This window comes from Amphiura filiformis, chromosome 18, assembly GCF_039555335.1.
Source record: "Amphiura filiformis chromosome 18, Afil_fr2py, whole genome shotgun sequence".
Lineage (NCBI taxonomy): Eukaryota > Metazoa > Echinodermata > Ophiuroidea > Amphilepidida > Amphiuridae > Amphiura > Amphiura filiformis.
In genome coordinates this window covers 56,538,261-56,563,834 of record NC_092645.1, presented here as the reverse complement: position 1 = coordinate 56,563,834, position 25,574 = coordinate 56,538,261, and the positions used below count along the sequence as shown (strand labels likewise).

Genomic DNA, 25,574 nt, shown 5'->3' with positions numbered 1-25,574 from the left:
TTATTTTTTCTTTTCTTTTTTTTTTTACTTTTTTTCTCATACGGTTTTCAGAAACAAATCCACTCATATAGGAGTAATATGGATTACATATTATATATTGAATTAATTAAGGGATCTAAAATGAGCGTTTATTGCGTTTCGACAGTATTTTTTGTGGGACATGAGAGCACCTCAGTCCTATCGAATTGCATTCTGAATACGAAGCATGTCTTTCTGATATCAAATAATTTTCATTTTTTGAAAATCACTATATAATACAAATTTTAATGACAAATTATAAAAATTTGATATTTTTCAAATTTTTGATATATAACAGTCCTCGAAGTAAATTATATAAATCTAATGATATATTCTTAAAGTGTATGTAGCAGGGAGGAAAAGCCGACGGTCAATTGAAAATTTTGACCTTTCATATTGAAGATATGGATTTTTTCCCAAAAGACCTAATTTTTTTTTGGGTGTTTTGGGGAAAAAATTCATATCTTCAATACGAAAGGTCAAAATTTTCAATTGATCGTCGGCTTTTCATCCCACCTACATACACTTTAAGTATAAATCATCAGATTTATAAAGTTTACTTCAAGTACTGTTAAATATCAAAAATATTAATTTTTAATGATTTGCCATAAAATGTGGAATGCGAGACGTCTCACCCCAAAACACATTCGCCCCAAAAAGGTTCACCCAATACACAATACATACCACGACCAGTTCGCCCCAATTGACTCACTGTGTAACGTTGCCGAAGTGTGCATGCGACCAATGCCAATCAATACGATCAATCATAACAGTTACGTCACGGAGATCATTGTAGCATGATTGTAAGCTCAAATAGAATACGCAATTTCTCGCTGTGAAACTCGCTTTTTACAAAAAATGTAGTGCTTTTCTGGCTAATTTTCAACCACGGAAATCTACTGCTGTGCCGGGAAACAGGCCACTTCGAACCTATTCACTTCCGTTACACGCCAATTCAATTACACTACACTCCCGTGCACTTTCGTCCCCTTTTTATACCGCGGGTATTGGGGCTGTTGTTGACTGTTTCCTGGTCGATTGCTTGAAGCCCGGCGTGTATTAACTAGTATAGTATATAGTATAGTATAGTATAGTATAGTACAGTGTATAGTAGGCCTATAGTATAGTATAGTATAGTAAGCAAATGGTAATGATACGCTCGTGTTGCAAAATAATATGGCAAAACAAAACATTATATATAGGCTTATAAAAAATAAAAACAAAAAACTCTTGCGAGTTTTGTGTATTTTTATTTTACCGACTCAAACTCAGTTAAAACAAGTTTGTGATGTTCAAAACTTTCAAAACTTGCAGTCCTGTAAACAACATATTAAACTATTAATAGGACTGAAAATATTTGGCAAATTTTTCAAAGACGAATAAGCGCTTAAGCACAACTAGCAAAACAAACGCAGCTTTGAGATATTTTGTGGGTTCAGTGCTGTTCTGTGCTGTGCACTGACTTTTTGCCCCGCGTGTTAGCGGCGGATTATTTGCTGCCACTTACACGAAAACGCCGGGTGTGATATGTTCAATCAACGGTTCCGTGCACCAAGCACGCAAAAGTGCCAGAACATACAACGGCGTACCTTGCCTGACAAGTCCCCGGCCTGCGTCCGCGTGCTTTAAACACTGATGTACGATCGATTGCTTGACAAGTCCCCGGGTCAAGTAGTCTGCTCTCAATTTGATTTATAAGACCCCGAGAATTACGGGCCGTGTTTTGTGTTTGCGACGAAGGTGTGGGAGGCAGTGCCCCGAAGAAGAAAAATCCAATGATTTTGTTTGCAAAATGGTTAATCAAAGATATAAATATAAATTAATTATATATCTTTTAATTAAAATACTATTATTTTGATTATATAATTTTACCGGGTGTGGTTGTATAGAGAGCACTAACCAAGCAAAGAAACAACATTATTTGGGAAAGATTTTCCATTTTGAATTATTAGAGAAAGAAAACTCAAATTCAGATTTATGTGCGCAAAAGTAACATTTTCCATTTCCGCGCTCAATTCTTCTAGTATGTTTTATACTGCTGAATGAAGGTGAACTTTATGTGGGGGTGCGTGTGGGCGGGGCGGGGTGTGGAGGGGTGTTAAACGTTATGCCTATATGGCGTCAAAAATTCATGGCACTTTACAGTTTACACAGTGAGTCAATTGGGGCGAACTTGTCGTGGTATGTACGTGTATTGGGGCGAACTGGTCGCGGTATGTACGTGTATTGGGGCGAACTGGTAGTGGTATGTACTGGTGTGGGGCGAAACGTCCTGACACCAAAATGTGTATTAAATTGCGAATTTAAAAAAATCAAAATTATTTGATATCAGAATGACATTCTTCGTATTCAGAATGCAATTCGATATGTCTGATGTGCTCTAATGTCCCAAAATAAATACTGTCCAAATGTTCATACCCCAGCCCTTAAGACATCAAGTTTTAATTAAACCTAGAATCATGTTCTTATATTATAAAAGAAATAACATAATATTTTTAAAATCATCCATATTTAACTGACAAGATGCTAAAAAATGGATACTCCAAAACATGTAAGAATGTGTGTATACTACTATTTATGATGAGCACAATGATGCAATGTAACCCTTTTCTTATTGAACTTCATGACTTTGCCTTTGATTAAGATTTTGACAGGATCGAAAGCTTAGACCATTGAAATACACGTACAGCTGCAATAATAAGGTGGGATGGCTTTATAGGGACAAATCCGTTCGATAACTTGCAACAATGCTTAAATGAACATGAGCTCTAATTAGAACAATAAATTGTGGCTTAAAATCGGGCCATGAAAAGATCCACATTGCAACATTTGGTCAATTTGGTCCAGATATTTTTGAATTTTGTCAGAGTAGACAAAATAGGCGTGACAAGTTATGTCCAATGATAACATGTACAGGGTTTCCATAGTACGAAAGACATCGGGCAAGTGTAATTTGGTGTCTGAAAAGTACAATTGGAATGGGAGGTACCCATCAAACACAGAATGTTTTACAAAAACTGTTGAAATGCCGGGTTGTATAAAGGGAGTAAAATAATATTCAAAAACATTTCTGAAAACTTGTTTGCCACAAATTATTTTACAATAACATTTGCACAACACTTTTAAAGCATGGTTATATTGTTTTTAACAAAATTTACAAAACTGTACATGCAAATGTTTTGACCAAAATTAAAACACGTGTATACCGTTTAAAAAAAATTAATTGTGATAATATTATCGCCCTCCCCGCGAGTAACATGTAATGCATGGTAGATTCTGTTGTTCCAATTAACATTGTATTTCTTGTGAACTTTTCTAAAAACCATAGAATAATGTACATATTTACATTTAAAGGGCATTTCGTGATCCACAGCCTCATCCCCTGTCTTTTCTCAAAAAAGTTTTTATACCACTGGAAACATCTGGCTGCATAATATTTATTTATGTACCAAATTTCTTGCAGATTAATTCGTTTAGCGAAAATATCGTAAAATTTTAATTTCGTTCTGGTATACCAGAACGAAATTACAACAGTGGCCTATGGAGCAGTGTAATACACATAATCATGCATAACTCGCAAACGCAAAGTCGGAATCAACTGGAATTTGGGGAATAAGCTTTTTCGTGGATATCTACTGACAAATGTCATAAAAGTGGATGCTAGGATCACGAAATGCTCCTGTAACTTTAGTTATATACAAGTGTAAGATTTCTAATTATATTGATATCAATCCTTTTCCTTGCAATTGTCATAATTGATAACTTTATATAATAAATGATATAAGGGGAGTCGGAGTAGTCAGCTGTTGTGAATAACTCAATCGTGGTATTCTGTGAATACTATATGAACAATAATTCAACGTATATCTAACATTTGTATTTGTCATTTTTACTACAACATAAGCCTAAGCAACATTATTCGTCAATCTGACTTGGCATTGGTCAGTTTGGTAACATCAATATAACATAACGTGAAAATAACAGTAATACGTGTTACTTTTACGACGTTGGCATAGCTAAAGTCGTCGCACAAACTCAGTGGCACAATTCTAATTCTGACGTCAATATGACATTTTATTTTAGGTATTATTTTGATAAGTGGTTGTAGCGAAGTGAATACAGTCAAATTTCAACTTCATCATTGGTTACATTTTTGACATTAGTTAATCTCGCTATATCGGGAGAAGAAACAGTGTTCGGTTACCCGGTTCAAGACATGGTTCAGGTTTCGCATGGTCCAAGTATTTCCATTCTCACAGCACATCCTTCATTGTCATGGTTGCATTTTGTAGGTATCACTTTGATTTGGTTGGTTTCCACTGGGTTATCAAAGATAATAGTGACTGGGGTGATGGTATGAGTAATGTCATCATATTCCTGTGAAAGAGGGTACAGAATATTACTGTAATTGTGGTGTTTATTCGGGGTTTTTTTTCTATCACAAAGGTCTTTTAATTAGAGGTTAATAACTGAGCATCGGTTATTTGGAGGGCATTGTGAAAAATCTAAACATTTTGCCTTTGGAACCGAGGAATATCCCGAGGGGTGCAGCCCCGAGGGATATTCCGAGGCAAGTGAAAAGTGCCCTCTTTGGCAATCAGAAAATACCGTTGTGGCATGATACTTATATTAATGTCAATGGGCGCAGTCTCTCAAATACCGTTTGTTATGTTCAATTTGCTTAATTGTTTTGATCTTGAGATATGTTTAGTTAACAACGAAAGGGTAAAATCACAATAGTGCCACTTTACTAGGGAAGATTAAAACAAGCAAATTGAACAGAACAAATGGCATTTGAGAGGTAAAACTATGCCCTTGACGTTGATCATATCACAACGGTATTTTCTAATTGCCAAAGAGGGCGCTTTTCACTTGCACAATGTTTTTAGAGACATGTACGTATGATATTTAGTGTGGGACTGTTTTGCTCTCACCGGAGAAAAGAATGTGCAAACATACCCGTGATTCCCAATCAGGATTAGTCGGGTTTCCTAATTGAATCTTGAATCGTTTCACCCTGGCCCCATAACCATCTGGCCGTCTACAGCCTTGTATTATGATGCCAGAAATGTTGACTTTATCACGGAAAGACACTGTCATCCATGGAGAATCTGTCAGAGGTCGAATCCAACACCCGTTCTGATTGTTAAGCCTCACGTAATTTTTGTAGTTTTCAGGAGAGTTCTCTTCAGAGATGGTGATTTGAGTTTGGTTAATTTTATGACTCTCCATTCCAAGTCGTCGAACGCAATCTGTATGAAAATAAAGATAAAATCGGTATCTTTAAATGGCCACCCTGAATGTAATGATAAGGTGATGCGGCGAGGCAGTAATTATATGTGGTGGTGGTGTGTATATGTAGTCGATTGCAGTTATTTATTTTGTACAAATATGACCTTTCTGTGAAGGTGAGGGATGATATTATAGGACTACATGTAATAACGAGGTGATATAGATTGATTGACACATGAGCTGATACGGTGATTGGAATAGGTAAATGCGTATTTTCCCTTTGTTTGTAGTTTAAGTTAAACGGTAGTATCTCCGTGTGACAACACCCAGGGGACAGCACACTGGGGTCAACTTGAAACAAAATGTTCAACAAGCCAATGTAAAAGAATACGACTATAATATGCTGACCTATATGGATAGAAGAATTGAAAAAACATTTGAAGATATTATTATCACACAGCACACCGATGCATCCATGGCTTTCCAAATAAATTCGTCCACAATGTAATACAGTCATTACAAATACGCCTATAGCTTCTGAACTATTAATCGTTTCCACAATATTTTAACATAATGAAAGTACGTATTTTCTTTTTAAATAACGCTGTATTGTTGATATATTGAACGAAACTGGGTGACTGGGGCATTATAAAATGCGCGCGAATTATTAACACCTTTCTATATAATTATGTTAAAATATTGTTAATAAGCCATTTGTAACGGTTGCGTTACTCTTTGTGAGTTTTAGTATACACTTACCACCATTTGGGCCGCTTTTTGGTGTAGTTTTACAACCAAGGATTTCCATTCTCAGGGCACAGACATCTACCAAGCTATATTTCGTACATTCGATTGGTTGGATACGCAGGACGCTTGTTAGTATCGGTGTATCAAACATCAATATTGCATTTGATGTGGCATCAGTATTCGCAACAAATACCTAAATAGTATCAAAAGATTAATAAACAATGAGAAGGGAAATATAAAAAGCGGATGATCTGATCAGCAAACTCGTCTACACTTTCCACCATCAAGATGAAGCTTTTAGTTTCTTTTGAAAGAATACGATTCTCATTATTGACCTTGTTATTGAACAATTTTTTCAATCCAGGAAAAATTTATTCAAATACCTGTTCTAAATTCCCATGTTCTTCATTATTATAGTGTTGTTTCAATGTTCATCTTATGCATACCATTTCCACCAAACAATGTTTGGAAAAGTAAAGATGCGGTGAAGATTACCATATTGGGTATACCAATATTGTACGTGGGTAGAAGGAGCCATTTCCAAATAGGCATTTAAAATGTTTGAACAATTATTATTTATAAGATTGTAACTTCTAAAATTCAGTTAAATGGTCTATATTTTTACACATCAGTCTTAATTTCTCAGCAACCATATGTGACATTGATTGTCATACCTACTTGTGTTGGCCATAAATTGGGAAATACTTATAAACGTTTTTAAAAATGGCGGCCAAAATGCTATATGTAATGACACGCCGTTTCTAAAAACTAGGTTCACAACCAAGGCCAAGTTAGATTGTGTTCCATAGCAATTCAAGTAATTAAAAAGTTAATTGATTTTCAATATGAGTTCATACACTCCTAGATAGTGAGAACCAATCAGAGCAAACGTTAGTAAATAACTAGCCGTGCATAAATGTTGTATAATTACACGGGCGCGAACTCCGCGCAGTGCTTTCGGACGTGTTCATTTTTCTTGCGGGTAGATGCATTTATATTTGCTTTCATTTTTAGTTTCTATTTTGTTATACAAATAGCAAAAATCTCGGTATTTTTTTCTCGTGTATGAAGGTTAATAAATGCGTATCACTTGTTGCTCAAGAAATTGTACAAAATAACGCACTTGTACTGAGATGTTGATGCGTCTAATGCACCCCCCCTTCGGGGCTCGTGCATTAGATGCACCAACATCTCAATACGCGTGCATTATTGTGTACAATTTCACTCACAACTCGTGATACGCATTTATTAACCTATAATTAACGTACCCTACTTCCTCCATTTTTGTGTTTTTTCCATCTGTTATCATTCTTTTGCACTTCGATGTAGCACGTTTTCACATAATAACTTTCAAATCCTTGGCTTGTGATGCCTGTCAGTATCTTTCCCAAACCAACATACACCTGTATCCATTTATTTGTGTCTGTAATAGAGGGTATCCAACATCCTCCGTAACCCAGCCTGGCGTTATACGGAGATAAATCATACGTCTCGGTTTCATTAAATACATCGCGAATATCTTGCGTTTGTACCGAAGATGACGCTACTATTCTCCTATTGCTGATACGACCATCCTGCATTCCAAGTGCTACCGAAGTGCTACATTCTGAAAATTCTGAAATAAATATATACACGCAGAACGTTGGTTTTATGCGATTTTTATACATACATGCATGCAGAGTTATCGGTAAAGAAAACTAACATACTATTATTCCACAATCGATGATACTAATGATTATGAAATTATCCATTTGGGCCTTCTCCAGTGCAAAATGGTGATATTGCGATCGTTTGGAGTTGGTTTTAGGTCGTTATTGGCATCATTATATTGTGCGTGACTGTCCTCCCGATTCTTCACATTTACCTTGAAAGTATGAAAAACATGGTCACGGTCTCCGTATTCTCTCATTTTCTATGTGTTTATGAATAATCATTTTCTCTCCCTCTTTACATATCCATTTCTCCCGAACCATGTCTGTCTTTTAATCTCTATCCCACATCCCGCATCCCCTTCCAAATACACGTTAATTTTCCCTTTGTTTGATTGTTAAGCTGATTGCTCCCCGATACTGCTCCACACAACACAACAAAGTCGTCAACTCTTACCTGCAGTAGAATTAGCGTCAGCCTCATCATCATGCCAGTCAGTCGGGTAAGAGAAATCTGTAAATGATATACATAGTAGTAAGTGGGTAAGGCACACCGACTAATTTGGACCTATAGTGCTATCGTTTCCCCGATAGGTACCGATGGCTCTTTCTATCGTGCTCAAAAGATTTGCATATTGCTTTGGTTTTTAAATGAAAAATGTTATATGTTATATATTACGAGGGTATGATAGAAATTGTTCTGTTTTGTTTGTTTGTTTTGTTTTATTTTTTTCTTTTACCCGGGTTACGCATTCAATGGGTGTTTTAAGATATTCCATGTTCTTCCATGAGGTCCAGGGACGACCACTTTTTGTGCCCGGTACATAATCGATCGGGCACCGATACTGCTATATGACCAAATATAAAAACTGACTTGAAAGGTATTATCAGTACTTTGCTAAACCAAAACACCCCAAAATGCACCAAAATACTTCAGGCCTATAACATTTTTGTAACAAGCATTTATATGTGGTGTAATCAGGCAAAACCAGTCTGAAGTCGGACATATTCAATTTTCAGTTTTCATATCTTATAGGATTGTAAACGGCATTATTTTGTAAAGTTACATTTTGCGGAAATTTGGACGACCAGTTCGAAAGATATGAGCAGTTAAAGAGTTTCCAAAATAAAAGGAAACAAAAGTTAATACTTCCTTTGTTTGACTATATCTGAAATTAAGTATTTCCGACTTTCTACTGATTTTGGTTCATCACATCACATATAAATAAAGCGAACAAATGGCAAATGTAAAAACAATCTGAGGCTGTCGAAATTGGACATAAACCGTGGTTAACAATTTACACTTATACAGAGTGATTTATTTCCAATGTTTCATGAAAAAGACATTAAATTTTATATTTAATTGCTGTTTGTAGTTGTTGTGTTGCGAAAATTCACCTGGAAGAAACTATTTTTCTTCTTTTACCTACAGTTCGCTAATCCTAAGGTACAATAGACCGAAAAGTTTGCTAGTACTCTGAGTGCCCTAACCTTAACTCTATAAACCTAACCCTAACTCCAATCCTTACTCTAACCATAAACCCACCTTAATTTTTGGACTTGCAAATTCTTTCTTCTTTCTGACTAGCAAACCGGGTTTTTTTTTCGGATTAGCAAACATTACATTGAGACTAGCGAACCAAAAGACTAGACACCAATAGGCATTCACATTCGAGTTCACATCAGTCTACCTTCTGCCATCACATTCTCTCCGTTAATTCCTACAAACGTGTTTCTGTATGTTCATGAGCTGAAGCAATTTGGGAAAAGATGCCAATGAACATGGTGAATGTGTATGACGTTACTAATCCATTTTCACCCTGATGTGGTTGTTTCGCGCTCGCATCTATGCGGGATCTTTAAATGCATGCGTGTGTACAGCTCAACTTACCGTACTTTTCCTGACCAGACAGTCCATGCCAAAATTGTTACTACACCTTTACTTTACGAATCTCTTTGTGATGTCTGTCATTTTGAACATCACACTTGAAAGATGTATGCTATGTAGAAACTTTATTTTGCAATTTCATAATTTGCATATTATTAGCATATTTGCAAGAAAAAAACATGAAAATCAATAAATACCTATATTTTTCACAATTTCAATATTAGAAATTAAGCATGTAGGCCGTTTGTTATGACTTGATGAATGAAGCTGTTTAACAGATTTTGATATTTTTGCTTATTTTTCCTTTTTTGCCCCAAAATGTGTAAAAATCACAATTTTTGGATGACCTATATTTTCTTTGAATATTTATAAAATTTCTTAATTTAGGAATAATACAGAGCAAAAAAAGATAACAAAAATCTGTTAAACAGATTTCCAATAAATTGTTCCATTTCCCATTTTGGGTTAAATACTCAATTTTCATGCGCGGGATATTTGAAACATAAAATGAAAACATGTCCATTGCACTTTTTCCTCGAGATATACTATAATATCAAGGTTACGGATATATTATAATCCCTTCTTATCTTCACTGATCCATCAGATACCTATTGTTATGAATGATCAATGAAAAGGTTCAGAACTGGGCTACTAATGGTCTGTCAAGTATCTATAGTTATTTTCATGACTGTGTCAACTCAAAAATCATGAAAGGTCGAATGTAGGAAAAGTATGATCAGTTGAGCTGTACGTCAGAGATTTGAGCGAACGCCTGAGATTTGAAGCTGCGTTCAATGTAATGCGTACTTACGTCACTGTCACATCAGGGTGAAAATGGAATACATGCACATGAGATATGAACATACCGTAATCAGATTCATCAGTTGGGTCAGTCCGGCCAGACTCGGAAACTTCATCTGTAAATAGTAAGATTCAAGTCGAACTATAACTGCTTATAAATATCACAATGGTGATTATCCAAATTAATCTAGAATGAATCTTTGATTGAACACGATACGAAAATACAAATGTCACATTTGATGGATATTAAGATATACCAAGTGATTTTTCAAAGGGCATCTTTTAGAATGTCTAAACATATTAAAGGAATCAATACGAAATTAAAACTACTCTAAAGTTTCGTTATTGTAACAACGCAATATGATCTGGTTAGTTTCCAAAAAACCGAATTTGAAATGTTCTAAAAAGAAATATAACAATATAGTAATATTTTATAGGAAAACCCTAATTGGCGGTCACATTGGCGTAAGGATCATTTTTTGGTTTAGCGTCAGTTTGTTTGTCTGTGTGTTTGTTGTACCTCATACTCCTACCCACTTGTTACTGTGCGTCCATGCGCTTAATTGCGAAAAAGTTGTCAATGAATGTCTAGACTTCATCGTTCCAAAGAAGTTAACCTTATTACATGCATACCCACTCACCTCCAGGTTGAGATGTGGTCAATTCATTCTCAGAATCATCTATCGGGTTAGTCCAGCCAGACCCGGAAAGGTCATCTATAAATTAATGATAAGTTTCAACTTTAGCTGAGTCAAACTCTGCCATTTAGAGCAAATCTTCACGGAATTAAGGTAAATAAAACACATAAACAAGAAATGGGTTGCTTCATGATGTGATCGGATATAGCTGCTTTGAAGCTTTCAGTGCTAATTATGTTGAGGATATTTGAAGTGAGGTCGTTCCAGTCCTGTATTGTGCGAGGATAAAAAACTGTATTTATATACTTTGGTGTTGGTTTTGAGAACTCTGAATTTGGCAGGATGGTATTGCCTTGTATTTTTCATTGATTGACGATTAATATAGTCCGGTATGGGTATGGCAATGGTTTAATTTTGTATTATAAACATGGTGGTTAAACGAGATTGCATGCTTTCTACGTTGTTCCAGTGTTGGCCATTTTGGAGCTTTCAGCTGAAAAATGGGCCTCTTTGATGAGTTTTGTCGAAACCTTAAGTGTTCCCTTCATCCAATCAGAATGTTTTTTATCAAACGAAAGCTAACACTTCCCCCTAAAACATCTTTCGTCACTAGGTCAACAGATAACGCAATTCAAGGTTACAGCAAGGCAAATGTGGAAAATCTGCTGAAAACTACCTATCCAAGCACATTTTGTGATCAAAAGTCAAAACTTCAAGTGTTCCTTACAATTTTTTTTTCAAATTTTAAAGCACACTTATATTGTCCATATACTAGTGTCACTAGAATGAGCAATGGCCAATTCTCTTTAAAATCTTGTGCAAAAAAGTTACTATTTTCGCCTGTTTGTAAATTCAATGAACTATGACTTTGCTAAATAGCGCTTACAAATTGATATGAAATTAATGACAAGTTTCAGCTTTAGCTCAGTCAAACCACTTCATAAAATAACAATATAGTAATGTTCTATAGGAAAACCCTGGTTGGCGTTCATGTGTTTGCCTGTCCGTCTCCCTTCTAATCTCATATTCATATTTCCTACCTACGTGTTACTGTGCGTTCATATGGGCTTAAGCAATTGCGAAAATGTTTAAACTTCACAGTTTCGAAGAAGTTAACATTACTACTACATGCATACCCACTAACCTCCAGGTTGAGATGTGGCCATGTTATTCTCATAATCATCTGTTGGGCCAGTCCAGCCAGACCCGGAAAGGTCATCTGTAAATTAATGATAAGTTTCAACTTTAGCTGAGTCAAACTCTACCATTTAGAGCAAATCTTGGCGGAATTAAGGTAAGTTAGGAATTGAGTCAACGATAAATAAACACATCTACGGCTGCAAAATGTCGATTTCTGTGCGATCTTATTTGGAGCTATTTTGTTTGCTCCACCTTTCACAAACACATAGTACACGTATTATTAAGTGTATGAGGGAACACGGAAGATCAAGGTTTTGCTATAGACCATTACTATATTGTTTTATAATATATAATTAAACTAAATTGAAGTTCGATATTCAGAAACTGACCTGATCATATTGCATTGTTACAATAAAGAAACTTAGGAGTAGTGAACACTCCTTTCGGATTTCGTATTGATTCCTTTATTATGTTTAGAATTTATAGCCCTTCTAAAAGCCTCCCCCCTCGAAAAATCACGATATTTTATTATGGTACGATTCGCGTGCACGAGCGAGTGACGTCATATAGCGTTTAATCGTTCGGGCATGTAAGAAAGTTTGTTCCCTTTGTAAAAATCGGCGAAGGTAAGTAATACATGTATTACAGACTATGACTGGTGAACTCACCAGATTTCTGAGAGATATTGGCTTGGGGTCTTGATGGCTTCAACACATTAGTTAGGTTTGCCTTCTCCATAGAGTTGTACATTAAATCATTATACATGCAAAATCAAAAATGTGTACAACTCTATGGAGTAGGCAAACCTAACTAGAGTAGGCAAACCTAACTGATGTGTTGAAGCCATCAAGACCCCAAGCCAATATCTCTCAGAAATGTTGTCCAAGAACATATCTTCAACATACCTGAAGTTGATGGTGGGGCAAATTGTCTGACATTGGTTTTCAGGGGGGTCAAAATGCAAAAAAAGTGATTTTCCATGGGTAATATCTCAGCTAAATGTATTCTAATATGCTCAATATTGGATAAGAGTAATGTCCTACCAAAGGGCTCTGACTGGCAAAATAATTGACGCTAAAATTATTTTTACTTTTGGAGTTCTGACCCCCCCAAAGTTGGTCCTGGTTGGACGAAGTTGCATTTTGAGGGCCCTATATCTTTTAAAGTAAAGGAGTTACAAGTTTTCTGATAGCAGATTTGAATTCTACACCAAAAAGTACCCCAGGATACATACTTTTCAAAGTTTTAAAGGGTGCCCTTTATACATTTATGGACCTCCAAACGTCGTCTTTCGCGTTGCGACACATTTTTACGCTGACCCCTAAATTTCAAATTGATGCCACGGGAAAACGAAATGGAGTATGAAGCTCAAATTTTCAGGATTTTACTTTCTCATCAATATCTACCACCACACAGAAAAAGAAAAAAAAAATTGAAGAGGTGCTGCGGTGCATATCCCTGGAGTTGACATGGAATGGGCCATGGGTTTAAACAATTGCGAACAAAGTTCATCCTTCTCCGTTCCGTTCCGAAGAAGTTAACATTACTACATGTATACCCACTCACCTGTAGGTTGAGAAGCGGCCATGTCATTCTCAGAATCATCTGTCGGGTTAGTCCAGACAGACTCGGAAAGTTCATCTGTATTAATGATAAGTGTCAACTTTATCTGAGTCAAATTCTGCCATACAGAGCAAATCCTCGTGGAATTAAAGGGGCATTTCGTGATCCACAGCCTCATCCCCCCAAAAAATCTCAAAAAAAGTTGAGCTTTTTATATCACTGGAAACCTCTGGCTACATAATGTTTATGTACAAAATATTTCTTGCAGATTAATTCGTTTTGCAAAGATATCGTGAAATTTGAATTTCGTTCTGGTGCACCAGAACGAAATTACAACGCATTGTCTATGGAGCAGTGTAATACACATAATCATGCATAACTCGCAAACGCAAAATCGGAATCAACTGAAATTTTGGGAATAGGCTTTTTTCGTGGATATGTACTGAAAAATATCATAAAAAGAGGATGCTAGGATCACGAAATACCGTAAAACCCCGTCTACAAGGATATACCTAAGAAACGCCCTCAATAAAATTGGTTGCTTGTTGTATTTGGAGTTTGAGCAAATATATACTGGCACTGGGTGGCTATGCATTCCATCTAAGTATGTTGTAACACCAATCAATTGTATTGACATAATAACGACTGTTTCGTATATCAGGATCGTATAGCTCAATTGATAGAGCGTCAGACTTTGGAACTGAAGACATGCTGAAGAGAGCATGGCCCGGGCACCGGTTCCGTTTTTTCATTCTCGTTTAATTTTAACTTTTTGACATGTTCTTTTTATCTTTCTTCAAATCTACCTTTCTACTTTTAATTTTAGGTGCGTTTTTTTTTTTTTTTAAATTTTTTTATAGTTTTTTTAGTAATTTTGTGGTTTTATAGAATTGTCTTTGCAATAAAACCTATGTTGCACCTTTGTGCCATCCCAATTCTTGAGGTAGGGTGCGTTTTTGGCTTAAGCACGATTTTGTTTCTACTTGAAATGAAATCAAAATAAATATTGTTCTGTTGCCACAATTGCAGTTTTTTCAATAAAAAAAATAGATGAGGAATAATAATTATTCCATATTTGAATCTATTGTCCCATCAAGAATAGAGTGTCTTCAAAAACTTCAATCAATTCATCTGACAAAGGAAACTATTCTGGTCATTCAATTTTGTTTCGCTTGCACCTGTTATATCACAGGCGTTGGTAGAGAAGGCACACTTCTCTTGTCTTCACCGAAGTAGTGATGTAAACACTAACATGATTAATTACCATAGCTAGCAATGGACATACACTATTTTTGTTCCACTTGAACCCATACTATAGGCTATTCGCTGTCGATGTGACGTAATTAATCGGATTAACTACCATAGCAATTGATGAATACAATTTCGAATATATAGCCCTGCACTTCATCGTTCACGTGGCACCTATGCATTAAACCATAGTTGTCAAAGAAATGCTAATCACTCGCCATGTAAGACAGGAGGGTGAAAGTGCATAGGAACAATGCCGGAAACTACGTCACGCTATTGTTCGACCTAGGCTACATATTTTTAACGCATGCGTGTTCGTCAATACAGCTTTAGACTCCTCCACCTTCGCAACACGGTACGTGGAGTGACTGGAATCACACTGACGGCGGAGGAGAATACTAGCTGGTCAAACAGTTTAATTCTATCAAGCATATAATACCTAAGCAATCATCGTCATTTGATCTATTTACTCACAGAATATATTGTATACTCAAAATATAATTTTAAAATAGTAAACCTGTTAACTTATATATTTGTGTACTAAAATATAAGGACACGTGATGTCGAAGACAAAATGGCCGCTAATCCGCCTATTGTGAGACCTAGGATACATATTTCGAAAGAGGGCAGCAGACTAGGATGCCTATCCCTTTGTCTATTATTCCTGTGTAAGATTAGTATTTATGAAAAGAGTGGTATTCAATCTATGTTTGGTGACATACGCGGGTGATTAGTGCAATCTGCTTGATGGTAGTTATTGCGATTATTACGTCACTTCGACAGCGAATTGTAGTATAGACGAATCCAACAAGCCAAGTGATGGTCAGAATTTATTCGGCCATTATACGCTGGTGAAGTTGCGTAATTAATCGGATTAATTACCATAGCAATAGGCGAAAACAATTTTGAACATATCGCGCTGCGCTACAAGCAGGTTACACTCATCACCTGTACTGTGTATGTCTGCAATCATAGATTGAATACAATACTGGTCTTTTCAAAGATCTTACAGGTGCAGCATGATATGGTTCAATGAAGAGGTACCGCCTGAACGTATCAGTGTATAACGCGGTATATTCAAAAATTGTTTTCACCTATTGCTATGGTAGTTAATCCGATTATTACGTAACTTCGCCAGCGTATTGAATAAAACAGGAGGATGTGAGTTCATAAGGGCAATGTCGGGGATAGGTCACAATCGATGTGGAGAGATGAGAGGTCCGACCAACAGCCATAGCGATTCAACTAATTCCAGCGGACGGTCTGTGGCTAGTAAGGAATCGTCTTTGACCACATGCGCAGATCTGTCTCGTCAGGAAGATATTTAATATCCCGAATTTATAATAGGCCTATGCCTACCAGTTCCATCGTATAACCGATCTGCTAGAGAATATTTGTTATCATGTTTAATAAATTCGTATTTATCGTATAATAAAATGTAGCCAAATGTATATTATGTGTCACACGGTTTTCTGCTGAACCACTAGCAGGCTATGTTACCACATCTATGACAATGACAAAGGTGAATTTTGATGATTTTACGATCGTCCGGATGAGCAAATCACTGAATGGGTCTTTAGTTCCTCCTCTCCTTATCCTGCCAATATTATATGAATCAAAGAAAAATAAAGAAAAAATAAAATTAAACAAGAAAAAAAGACAAAGAAAAGAAACAATAAAAGAAAAACAATAGAATAAATTAAACTAAATATGAAAAAAAATTATCACGAAAGGAGTCTTTAGAAAATGCAAGAAAATATAAATGAAAAGTTTGAACAATATTTTGTTTATAAAAGTTTATGTGACCGTGATGAGGCTCGAACTCACCATCTTCCGATCTAAAGAACCAAAGTCTTATGCCTTGCCAAGTGAGCTATGCTCGTGAGATGCGAAATAAAGATAAAATAATACATTGTATACCTGCTTGTGTCGGTAAATGATTTGCTCAAATTCCATAATGATATAATATTGTGGAGGGCGCTAGCGTGAAATATGCTATCATCACAGTCGCTTCTATTCCTTATAGACGGGTTTCTACGGTACTCCTTTAAGGTATGTAGTTATTTAACTTTCATTCATTCATATTTTATTTTCATCAATCATCAACATCAATATACAAGTGATACTAATAACTCAACAAAGTAATAAAATTAAATATAAACAAGAGTCATTGGTATAAATAAATATCAATACATTTAGGCAGTAACAATTAAATCAATATAATTAAATTAGAATAGCATTACTATGTATTATTGACCAAAATACACTTTAAATGCATAATGATATTACGAGCGTGCTTGTAGTAGTTTATCACGGAAATAACACACTGCAATGGCAACATTAATACATTAGTCTTATAGGAATAGATGCAAGCAATATAATAATTGCATTTATATTCCAGTAGGTCAATAATATATTAAAACACATGGGTAGACCATTTCTCTTGTGCTTGTGTTAGCTGTATTTTGTCTCAGTATTTGAGAGCAGACACCGTTAGGTCATACTTTCCTCCAACCCGCCTTAATGTCGTGTACAGAGAAGCAAAAAAAACCAACAAAAAAACAACAACAAAAAAACAAAACAAAAACAACAAAACAAAAACCACTAAACAAACAACAAACAAACAAGCAAACAAACAAACACACAAAACATAACAAAGAAAAAATTGCCTTTTGAGGGGCTTATAATTAATAATTAATAATTATATTATGTTGTTGAATATGACATCAATATCATGGGCAAAGACAACATTAGCATGAAAGAATAACATAAGGGCAAATTCATTAGTCTGGATGGCTTTAAATGTTGTCGTGATGAGACGATGAAATTGAAATTATACCATCGGAATTGATATAATTATATCTATTATGGTCATGTGATTTCAAAGATATTCCTGAAGTGTCAGACGGAGAAAATGAGAAAATAAAATGGCTTACCTTGATTCGGTTTAGTGCTCGTTTGTTGCAATGTGACAGTTTCTGTGATTACTTCCGTTTGAGATGACGGCTGTCGCGTTGTTGCGCCTTTAGCAGCATGCTCTGAAATCAGCAGGTATATATACGCATAATTTGAAAATTAAATGGCCGTTGAAGATAAGAAAAAAAATCTAATGAACAAACTAACGAACAAGTACGAATTCAAAATATCTTTCACTACTGGTAGTATAATTAAAGACAGAGATAAAAATAATTTATCGCGTCTGATGTCACTGTCAATTACGATTATTGATTGGTTAACACAGGTTAATAGCGCGTAAAAGGAAGACCGATCTATCTGGTGCTGATCGGAGAAATGGAACAGCAGCTAATGGCGAAAAATTACGTACTTTTACAAGGCAAAAAGCAGCTTATTTAGGCATTGTTGACATGGTGCATTCGGCAAAGAAAGTTTCCTACTATAAAGACCTAACTTTTGAGATGGTTTGCATGTTTGAAAGTGCAAAATTAACAATAAGGCGACCGGTTATACCGCCGTGTTCAGCAAGTCATCGGGGTCATCATCACGACATTTGTAAACAAACCGTGCTCGAGTTTGATTGACAGATGACGTCAGACGCGATAAATTCTTTTTATCTCTGTCTTTAATTATAGTTTTTCTGATTACTTCAGATGTAGATGGCGGCTGCTCCGGTGGGATTTCTGTAGCACCAGAGTTTGAGGGAAAATCAAAGCTGAAAATGTTTTTTGAATTTATTTTGATAGATTGAATACTCAAAGAACCTACCAAGCAGAAATTTCGCGGGCAAAATCTATAAAATTCAAAATAAGAGACATGATTGCTGCGTTAAGCTTTTTCTCCTATAGATGAATCCAATTTCACACATTCCTACTCCTCAATGGCAGCCATAGCCGCGACGGGGACCCAGCTATCTCACCTAAAATGTGAAATGACGCGGCCTCTGCGCTCGTATTAATCCAACCTTTTCACCCATGGGATAGGCCTCAGTGGTGTACCGTGGCCGCTCCTACCCCGGGGGCAGAAGAAATTAAATTTTGCCGCCCCTTCCCCAACAGCCCGAAAAGGTTGACCCAATTTTTTTTTTCGGACGTTTGAAAAGTGAAGAGCAAAAAAAAATAATAATAATAATAATAAAAAAAAGGATTTCAGGCGCCAGCGCCCTAAGAGCAACACATTTTGATGTACAGTACCATTTTGTCACAAATTTTTATACTCTTTCAAATTTTTCCGCCCTTTTTTCTTTACTAATTATTTTTGCCGCCCCTTCGTTTTTGCCACCCCTGTTTTTGCCGTCCCTTCTTCTTCCGCCGCCCCTTCGTTTTGGCCGCCCCCTGCTTTTACCCCGGGGGGCTCGCGCAACCAAAGCCCCTCACAAAAAAAATACGCGCATGGGCCGTGTCATCTTGAGAGTACGGAAGGGGTGGGGGAGGTTATTGAGATTTTTCCCTTTTTGTCCATTTTTGTTAGATATTTTAAAATTATGGGGATGAATCTTCCCATATAATGAATGCTTAGACTTGTGTTAAATCTTTGAATTCGAATTTTAAAGAAAAGTGCAAAATTGCGTGTTTGTGCTCCCTTTTCTCCCAACATTTTCTTTGTCATTCCAACTTAAGGTTTACCTTGAGCTATCATATTTTATTTGACGAACATTAAACATTCTTTTAATCCCCAAAAGGTGTATTTTCTGTAAGGGGAGTAATGCGTGCACTGCTGAAGAATGTATGTGCAACAAGCAGTACGAATAGTCAAAGTAGTTTCACCATATCAAAATGCCGTCACACGAGTTTTCTTTTCAGGAATGCTCGCTCTGCATGCTGGTCATAGGATTCAACATAAAAAGTACTGGGCTTGTTTGTACTTATGCTAATTCATTTTCCATGCTAATTCCAAATATTGTCATGAAAATGTACAATTCTGAAATTTTGTTTAAAGAAAATTGAAACTTGTCGCCTGGAGTCGACACCCACGTGGAAATAGTTAAAACACCTTTAATTAAAGTAAACAAGCTGTATAAAAGTTACCATTTTTCTCATCACATTCCAGGAATTTTGTCAAACTCTCTGGGTCATCATTGTTGACGAACTGCAATGGTTCATCTGTATACAAATATTCTTTCCATCCTTCCATTGGCTTTGCATTGAATCCTCCAAACAATATCTTGCTGCAGTGACACCTCTGAACACGTGTATAGGGCAACACCCAGCGTAGTTTATTCCCAGAAGCAGGGTCTGGTTGCTGCTCAATGTAGCAATCAAATGCATCGCATGAGGATAACACGAGAACAAACGCTGAAAAGAAAACAATTTGAAAACAGTATTATACCATATATTATAATATAATATAATATAATATAATATAATATAATATAATATAATATAATATTATATTATTACATAATAAGAACAATATATTAATGACATTAACAATAATAACAGCGTCAACAACAACAACAATACTACTACTACTACTACTACTACTACTACTAATAATAATAATAATAATAATAATAATAATAATAATAATAATAATAATAATAATAATAATGATAAAAATAACACTAATAATAATAATACATTAACATTTATATCGCAATGAAATGTAATGTGTGACTTATTTCTATTTAGAGCCATTTACTTTTGTTATTGTCGCATTTTAGGCGAGTACGATTTATAAAGCCTAAATATATATATATATATATTTTACATTTTAATCCTAAATATATATATATATTTTAATCGTCTGACGATTGCCTTTTTAGGCATGAAACTCAGAGTAACGACTACCTATTCTGGAAGGTCTGTTCTTTGAAATTTTATTTTTATTTCCATGCAGTTTCAAACTTGATTTGGCATGTTTAAGTTTTAAATTAAAGCAAATATCACTTTATTAATGTACATTGTTTACATTCGGTCCACGTTAGCATTTCAAATAGTTCATCTAATATACAGAATATTGCACATAACACTGCCTATATTATTCATATTAAACATAGGTTTTCAAAGTGATAAAATACTCATGTATATTCTTTAATCAGCCAAGCATCAAAATATATATATGTCTTTATAGAATGATGACGATTATTTTCCACAATACAATACAGGAGGTATCAAAATTATTGATACCAATCAATTTGGATATTTAGTGAAAAGCCTGCCTCTTATAATTGCAACATTGGATAATGTCAAAATATCCAGAAAGTATAGTTTATGACAATTATTATTTGGATCTTATTTTGAATTTTGATGTGTCAGACGCGCCCATTATCAATGAAAACTGATGGATACCAAGCATTTTGATACAGCTTATATTATTAAAAATCCATTAATTTTGAATAAGTCTTACTGTAGTATTTATTACTCGATTAATCATACTAATGGTCTTTAGAGGTAATGCAATAGATTGCCGTATAGCAAGTTGATATTACTAAGATGCATATTATTAGCATGGTAAGTAAAACATGATGCGTCTAATTTTCAGTAAAATTTGAATTCATTAACTATTGCTTAAAAGGGCATTTCGTGATCCACGGCATCATCCCATACTTTTTTCATAAAAAGTTGTGATTTTTATACCACTGGAAACATCTGGCTATATAATGTTTGTGTACACAAAATTCTTGCACATGAATTCGTTTAGCAAAAATATCGTGAAATTCGAATTAAAACGAAAATACAACATATTGTCTATGGGCAATGTAATACACATAATCATGCATAACTCGTAAACACAAAATCGGAATCAACTGAAATTTTGGGAATAATCTTTTTTCGTGGGGAACTACTGAGTAGCCTTGATCAAGGCTTCCTCCTTACTTTTTCTCTATTCATGCTCTTCATTGGATCCATGTATAATCAGTGGTAGAAGTAGGCCTATCATATACTGGACTCTCTAAAAATTTTAGTCGGGTCAGATTTTTGTGTAGGACGAGGCAACATGAGCTAGGGAGGAAGTGTGCCTTGTGGGGTGGGCGTGGTGGGCATTTTGCTCAAACACTAACCCCTGCAGTGCACAGTATGCCTGGAGTCAAGTAAGATAAGAAAGTCCACTATCTGGCCTCAACAATTCAAATGTCAAATAAATCTTTACAAAGTTATGATGCTAAATAATTATTTCTAAAGAATAACTTTTGAAACAGAATTTTTTGTGGCAAAGCTTCCATGAATTTTACATTCACTAACTATGGACGCCAAAGGACTTGAAACAAGTCTACTACTGAGAAGTGTCATAAAATGAGGATTCTGGGATCACGAAATACCCCTTTAATCAATAATACCCATTCACACTCCTCCATTTAGACGTACTGCCTGTCACCAAACCCACCCAATCCATCATACACATCCTACTCACCCGTAACCCCACAAGAATGTATTATAATTTGAAAGAACAAAAACAATTGAATATATGAATACAAAAGCCACCCAAGTCCACATTTTGGCCAAATTGAGTTAAGCATAGGAAATTGTTGCTATACATAGGCCTGTCATATGTATGAAAGAACAACTCAAATTCATCCTCTGTGTCTATTGAGCATGTGAAAAATAGCATGTATGAAAGAATCACCCAATTCCATGATTTGAGTCTTGTAACACATTGATTGAAATCCAGTGTGTATATAAGTCCAGTTGTAACACATTCATTGCTAGAGAGTGACTTTTGAACAAGAAATGGGTTTAATAAAGGAAAGTGTGTGGTTTATATTACATGGCAGAATGCTTATCAACATTATACATACCTGTGTACTTTATTTTGTATTATCTTTCTAGTGGTAATCTCATTCTAACATTGTTGTCTTTGTATATGATTCAAAAACCACCCAAGTCCAAAATTTAAAATGAACCCCACGAAGTCCCTGAAATGCTAATCGTCATACCTAATACAGGTTAATCCACTCATTTGCACGTAAACTTACCATATTGACCAGGTAAATCTAACTAAAGGAATTAAAATGATACACAGGTTTTTCTCTCAAAATCACTTCCCATGGACTTGGGTGGCTTTTGTATTCATGTATTCAATTACAGGTTTATTTGATTCGAGTCCGAAATTCCTACAATATATACAATAGCTGGGTTCTAACCAATACCATTACCACAAGTAAAGGGTGTGTTGTTCAGGACTGGTGAGATATTAATTGGTTTGAGGTTGAGACCCAAAGGTTCGAATTTGGAAACCTCAAACTAAAATATATTAACATTGAGTCAGTTCTGAACAACATTTCTGCTCGATTTCTGGCTGGGCTCTTAACTGAGCATTAAAGGCATGTGCGGGGGGTTGAGAAGTTCTAGATGTAATTTGTGCAGTGAGTCTTTTAAGGTTTCTGTACGTGGTGAGCTTGTGATTGAGTCTGGGAGTGTTCCACTCTTTTATGGTGCGGTTGAAGTAAGAGTTCTTGTGTATGTTAAGGCGGCCAAATGGTATCTGGAAACTGTAGTTGTTGCGATGACGAAGGCCTTGCCGGGTTGCAGGGGTCAGGTACCGGTCACTGGGTATGTCCACCAAGTTGTTGTTGATTTTATATAACAAGGCTAGTCTGGCAACTTGTGCCCGTTATTTCTGGTAATGGTGTGTTTTGAAATGTTAATCTTACATGTACGGTGAGCAAATGTATTTTTGCACCAAAATATGTACAGATAATAGCTACAATTACCCCCTCCCCCACCACTTTGTGGTAGGTATAGTAGGTTTTGCATCATCACCAGCTTGGCCAGTACCGCCAATTAGCAGTGAAGGTTTCCTGATGAAAGTCCGATTTTAACAACAGCAGAGAGCAGGGACAGGTCCAAGGTTTGAAATTAAAGCGTGACACAGGGGGTGTCTGAATTTGGATTTTTTATCAAAAGGATTAAGGTGTAGCGAATATTAGCATTATGGTTTTCCAGTTAATTTATCTTTGTCGACTTTTAGGCATGGACATACTTAATTACGCACTATTTTTACGCACCCTTTCTTTCCTTTTTTCTCCGTTCTTCTCCTTTTTTCAAAATTTGGTTTAGTTGCGGCGGGGGTATTAAAATTTAAGGGAAGTATACAATTTGGTCGGGTTTAACTGGGGCAATTTCAATTCCAAAATGAAGATGAATTTTGGTGTTTGTAAGCCAGTGCGCGCAAAGGACCAAATAACCAACACAATGTTAATCTTGTTACAGTTGAACAGCTTTATGCGTATCACGCAAACTGACAAATTCGTTATATTATAATGAGGGTTATGTAACTGGGGCCAACCTTTTGCATTTCGAATTTAAAGGTTTTCCTCGTGCAGCGACGATACGCCAAAATCTCACGCTGCACACAGTGGCCTGTACTCTATATTCGTCATAACGGCTTTAATTCACTAAAACGTTGACTGATATTCTGAATATAAGCGTGGAGGGGGGTGTTTCTTAATTGTACAAGTAAACGAAAAAGTCCAGTAAAGTTGATACATCTTAAATTCAAATGGCATTCGATATGTATATCAATTTATTAACACAGTGATCAATCAAACGACGAAAAGTTCGACATATTTGAGAGTCTCGAATCACCAACCCAAGAAAGCGACAACAATATGATTATCGTAGAGAATTTGGAGAAAGTATAAAGTTTCAATTCCTTGCTTTAAAATATCAAGAAAGCAGTACCGGCTATAAATAACCAATTGATACATTGCAAACTTTTGAGAATTAAATAAAATGTACTCACCAATAGCTGCAAACAAGGTTGACATCTTACGCTCAAGAAACATTTTACTTTAAATCCGTTCTGGTCTTGTCAACGAGTTCAAAATTTTGTATTTACAGTATCATTGTGAAAAAATGGCAATGAAAGAATCTCAGAATTTCCGACAAAGAATCATTGTCTGAAATATTGTTAAGTAGTTGTCAGGTGTCAAACTGTTCATATGGATTTTCCTCCGAAACTATATAGTTTTTGCTTCGACGAAGTAGGAGCGAAGTTCGTACGACGAAAATGATGACATTTTAATGCATCGGGTACTTGGATTACATTATAAATATGGGTTTTAGAGAAGAGCCGCAGTCCCTTACTCAGATTGACATGGGCTTCCTATTAATGAGCGACATACGCGGAGCTCTTTGTGTTCACTTCAAGGCCGCCGATCTGCGCCGACCAACGATTTGATGCACAATCGGCCAATCAGATTATCGGTCTGTTGCTATGATTGTCAGACAATTGAAGCAGCCAATCAGAACCACACTTCCGTGTTTACGCCCTGAACGCTCTCAAAATTATAAACAAGTGCCGTTCTTCTCTGACAAAAACTGTATAGTTGAATAGCTGATTGACAACGAGCCTCTCTCTCTCTCTTTCCCTGAAATTTGCCATACTCCTCTATTTCTGTCTCCTTTACATTTTTTCTCATTCAGTCACGCTCACTCTCTTTATCTTATTTTATATCCCATTCATCACACAATACCATGGAAACGATTTTAACTATTTAACACTCTGCACTCAGGAATATGCTTGTCACAAGACTCTCATTGTATTATGTTACTATGGTAAATTTTGTAAACATCCAAAAACAGGTTTATTTTAACATCAGAAATACATCACGTCGTATATTAAAGCCTAATTGAATGGCACTAAATTATTCATAAAATTAAAGTGTAATATTTCAAGGTCATCTCATTATCCGGATTTTTTTAATGAGTTTTCCTTTTTATTTCATCGTATATTGAAATTGTCCAACAAATT

The 25,574-nt window shown here is 35.7% G+C and overlaps 1 protein-coding gene across 1 annotated transcript; it reads right to left on the bottom strand.

Annotated features, from left to right (window-relative positions):
• Nucleotides 1-2,303: 2,303 nt before the first annotated feature.
• On the bottom strand, nt 2,304-25,173 carry LOC140138837 (neuropilin-1-like). Its single transcript, XM_072160608.1, has 11 exons — nt 24,564-25,173; nt 19,907-20,173; nt 17,861-17,962; nt 12,118-12,192; nt 10,977-11,051; nt 10,401-10,451; nt 8,104-8,160; nt 7,266-7,612; nt 6,010-6,190; nt 4,978-5,270; nt 2,304-4,395 (listed from the first exon to the last, which is right to left on the bottom strand). The coding sequence occupies exons 1-11, from the start codon at nt 24,604-24,606 to the stop codon at nt 4,240-4,242; spliced, it is 1,647 nt and encodes a 548-aa protein (XP_072016709.1). The 5' UTR covers nt 24,607-25,173; the 3' UTR covers nt 2,304-4,239.
• Between the last annotated feature and the right edge of the window lie 401 nt (nt 25,174-25,574).

Coding starts and splice junctions, on each gene's coding strand:
- LOC140138837 (XM_072160608.1), bottom strand. CDS start 24,606: ATGTTTCTTGAGCGTAAGATGTCAACCTTGTTTGCAGCTATTG. Junction 17,963..19,906: donor GGAATGTGATGAGAAAAATG/GTAACTTTTATA, acceptor TGCTGATTTCAG/AGCATGCTGCTAAAGGCGCA. Junction 4,396..4,977: donor ATCCTGATTGGGAATCACGG/GTATGTTTGCAC, acceptor CCTCTTTCACAG/GAATATGATGACATTACTCA.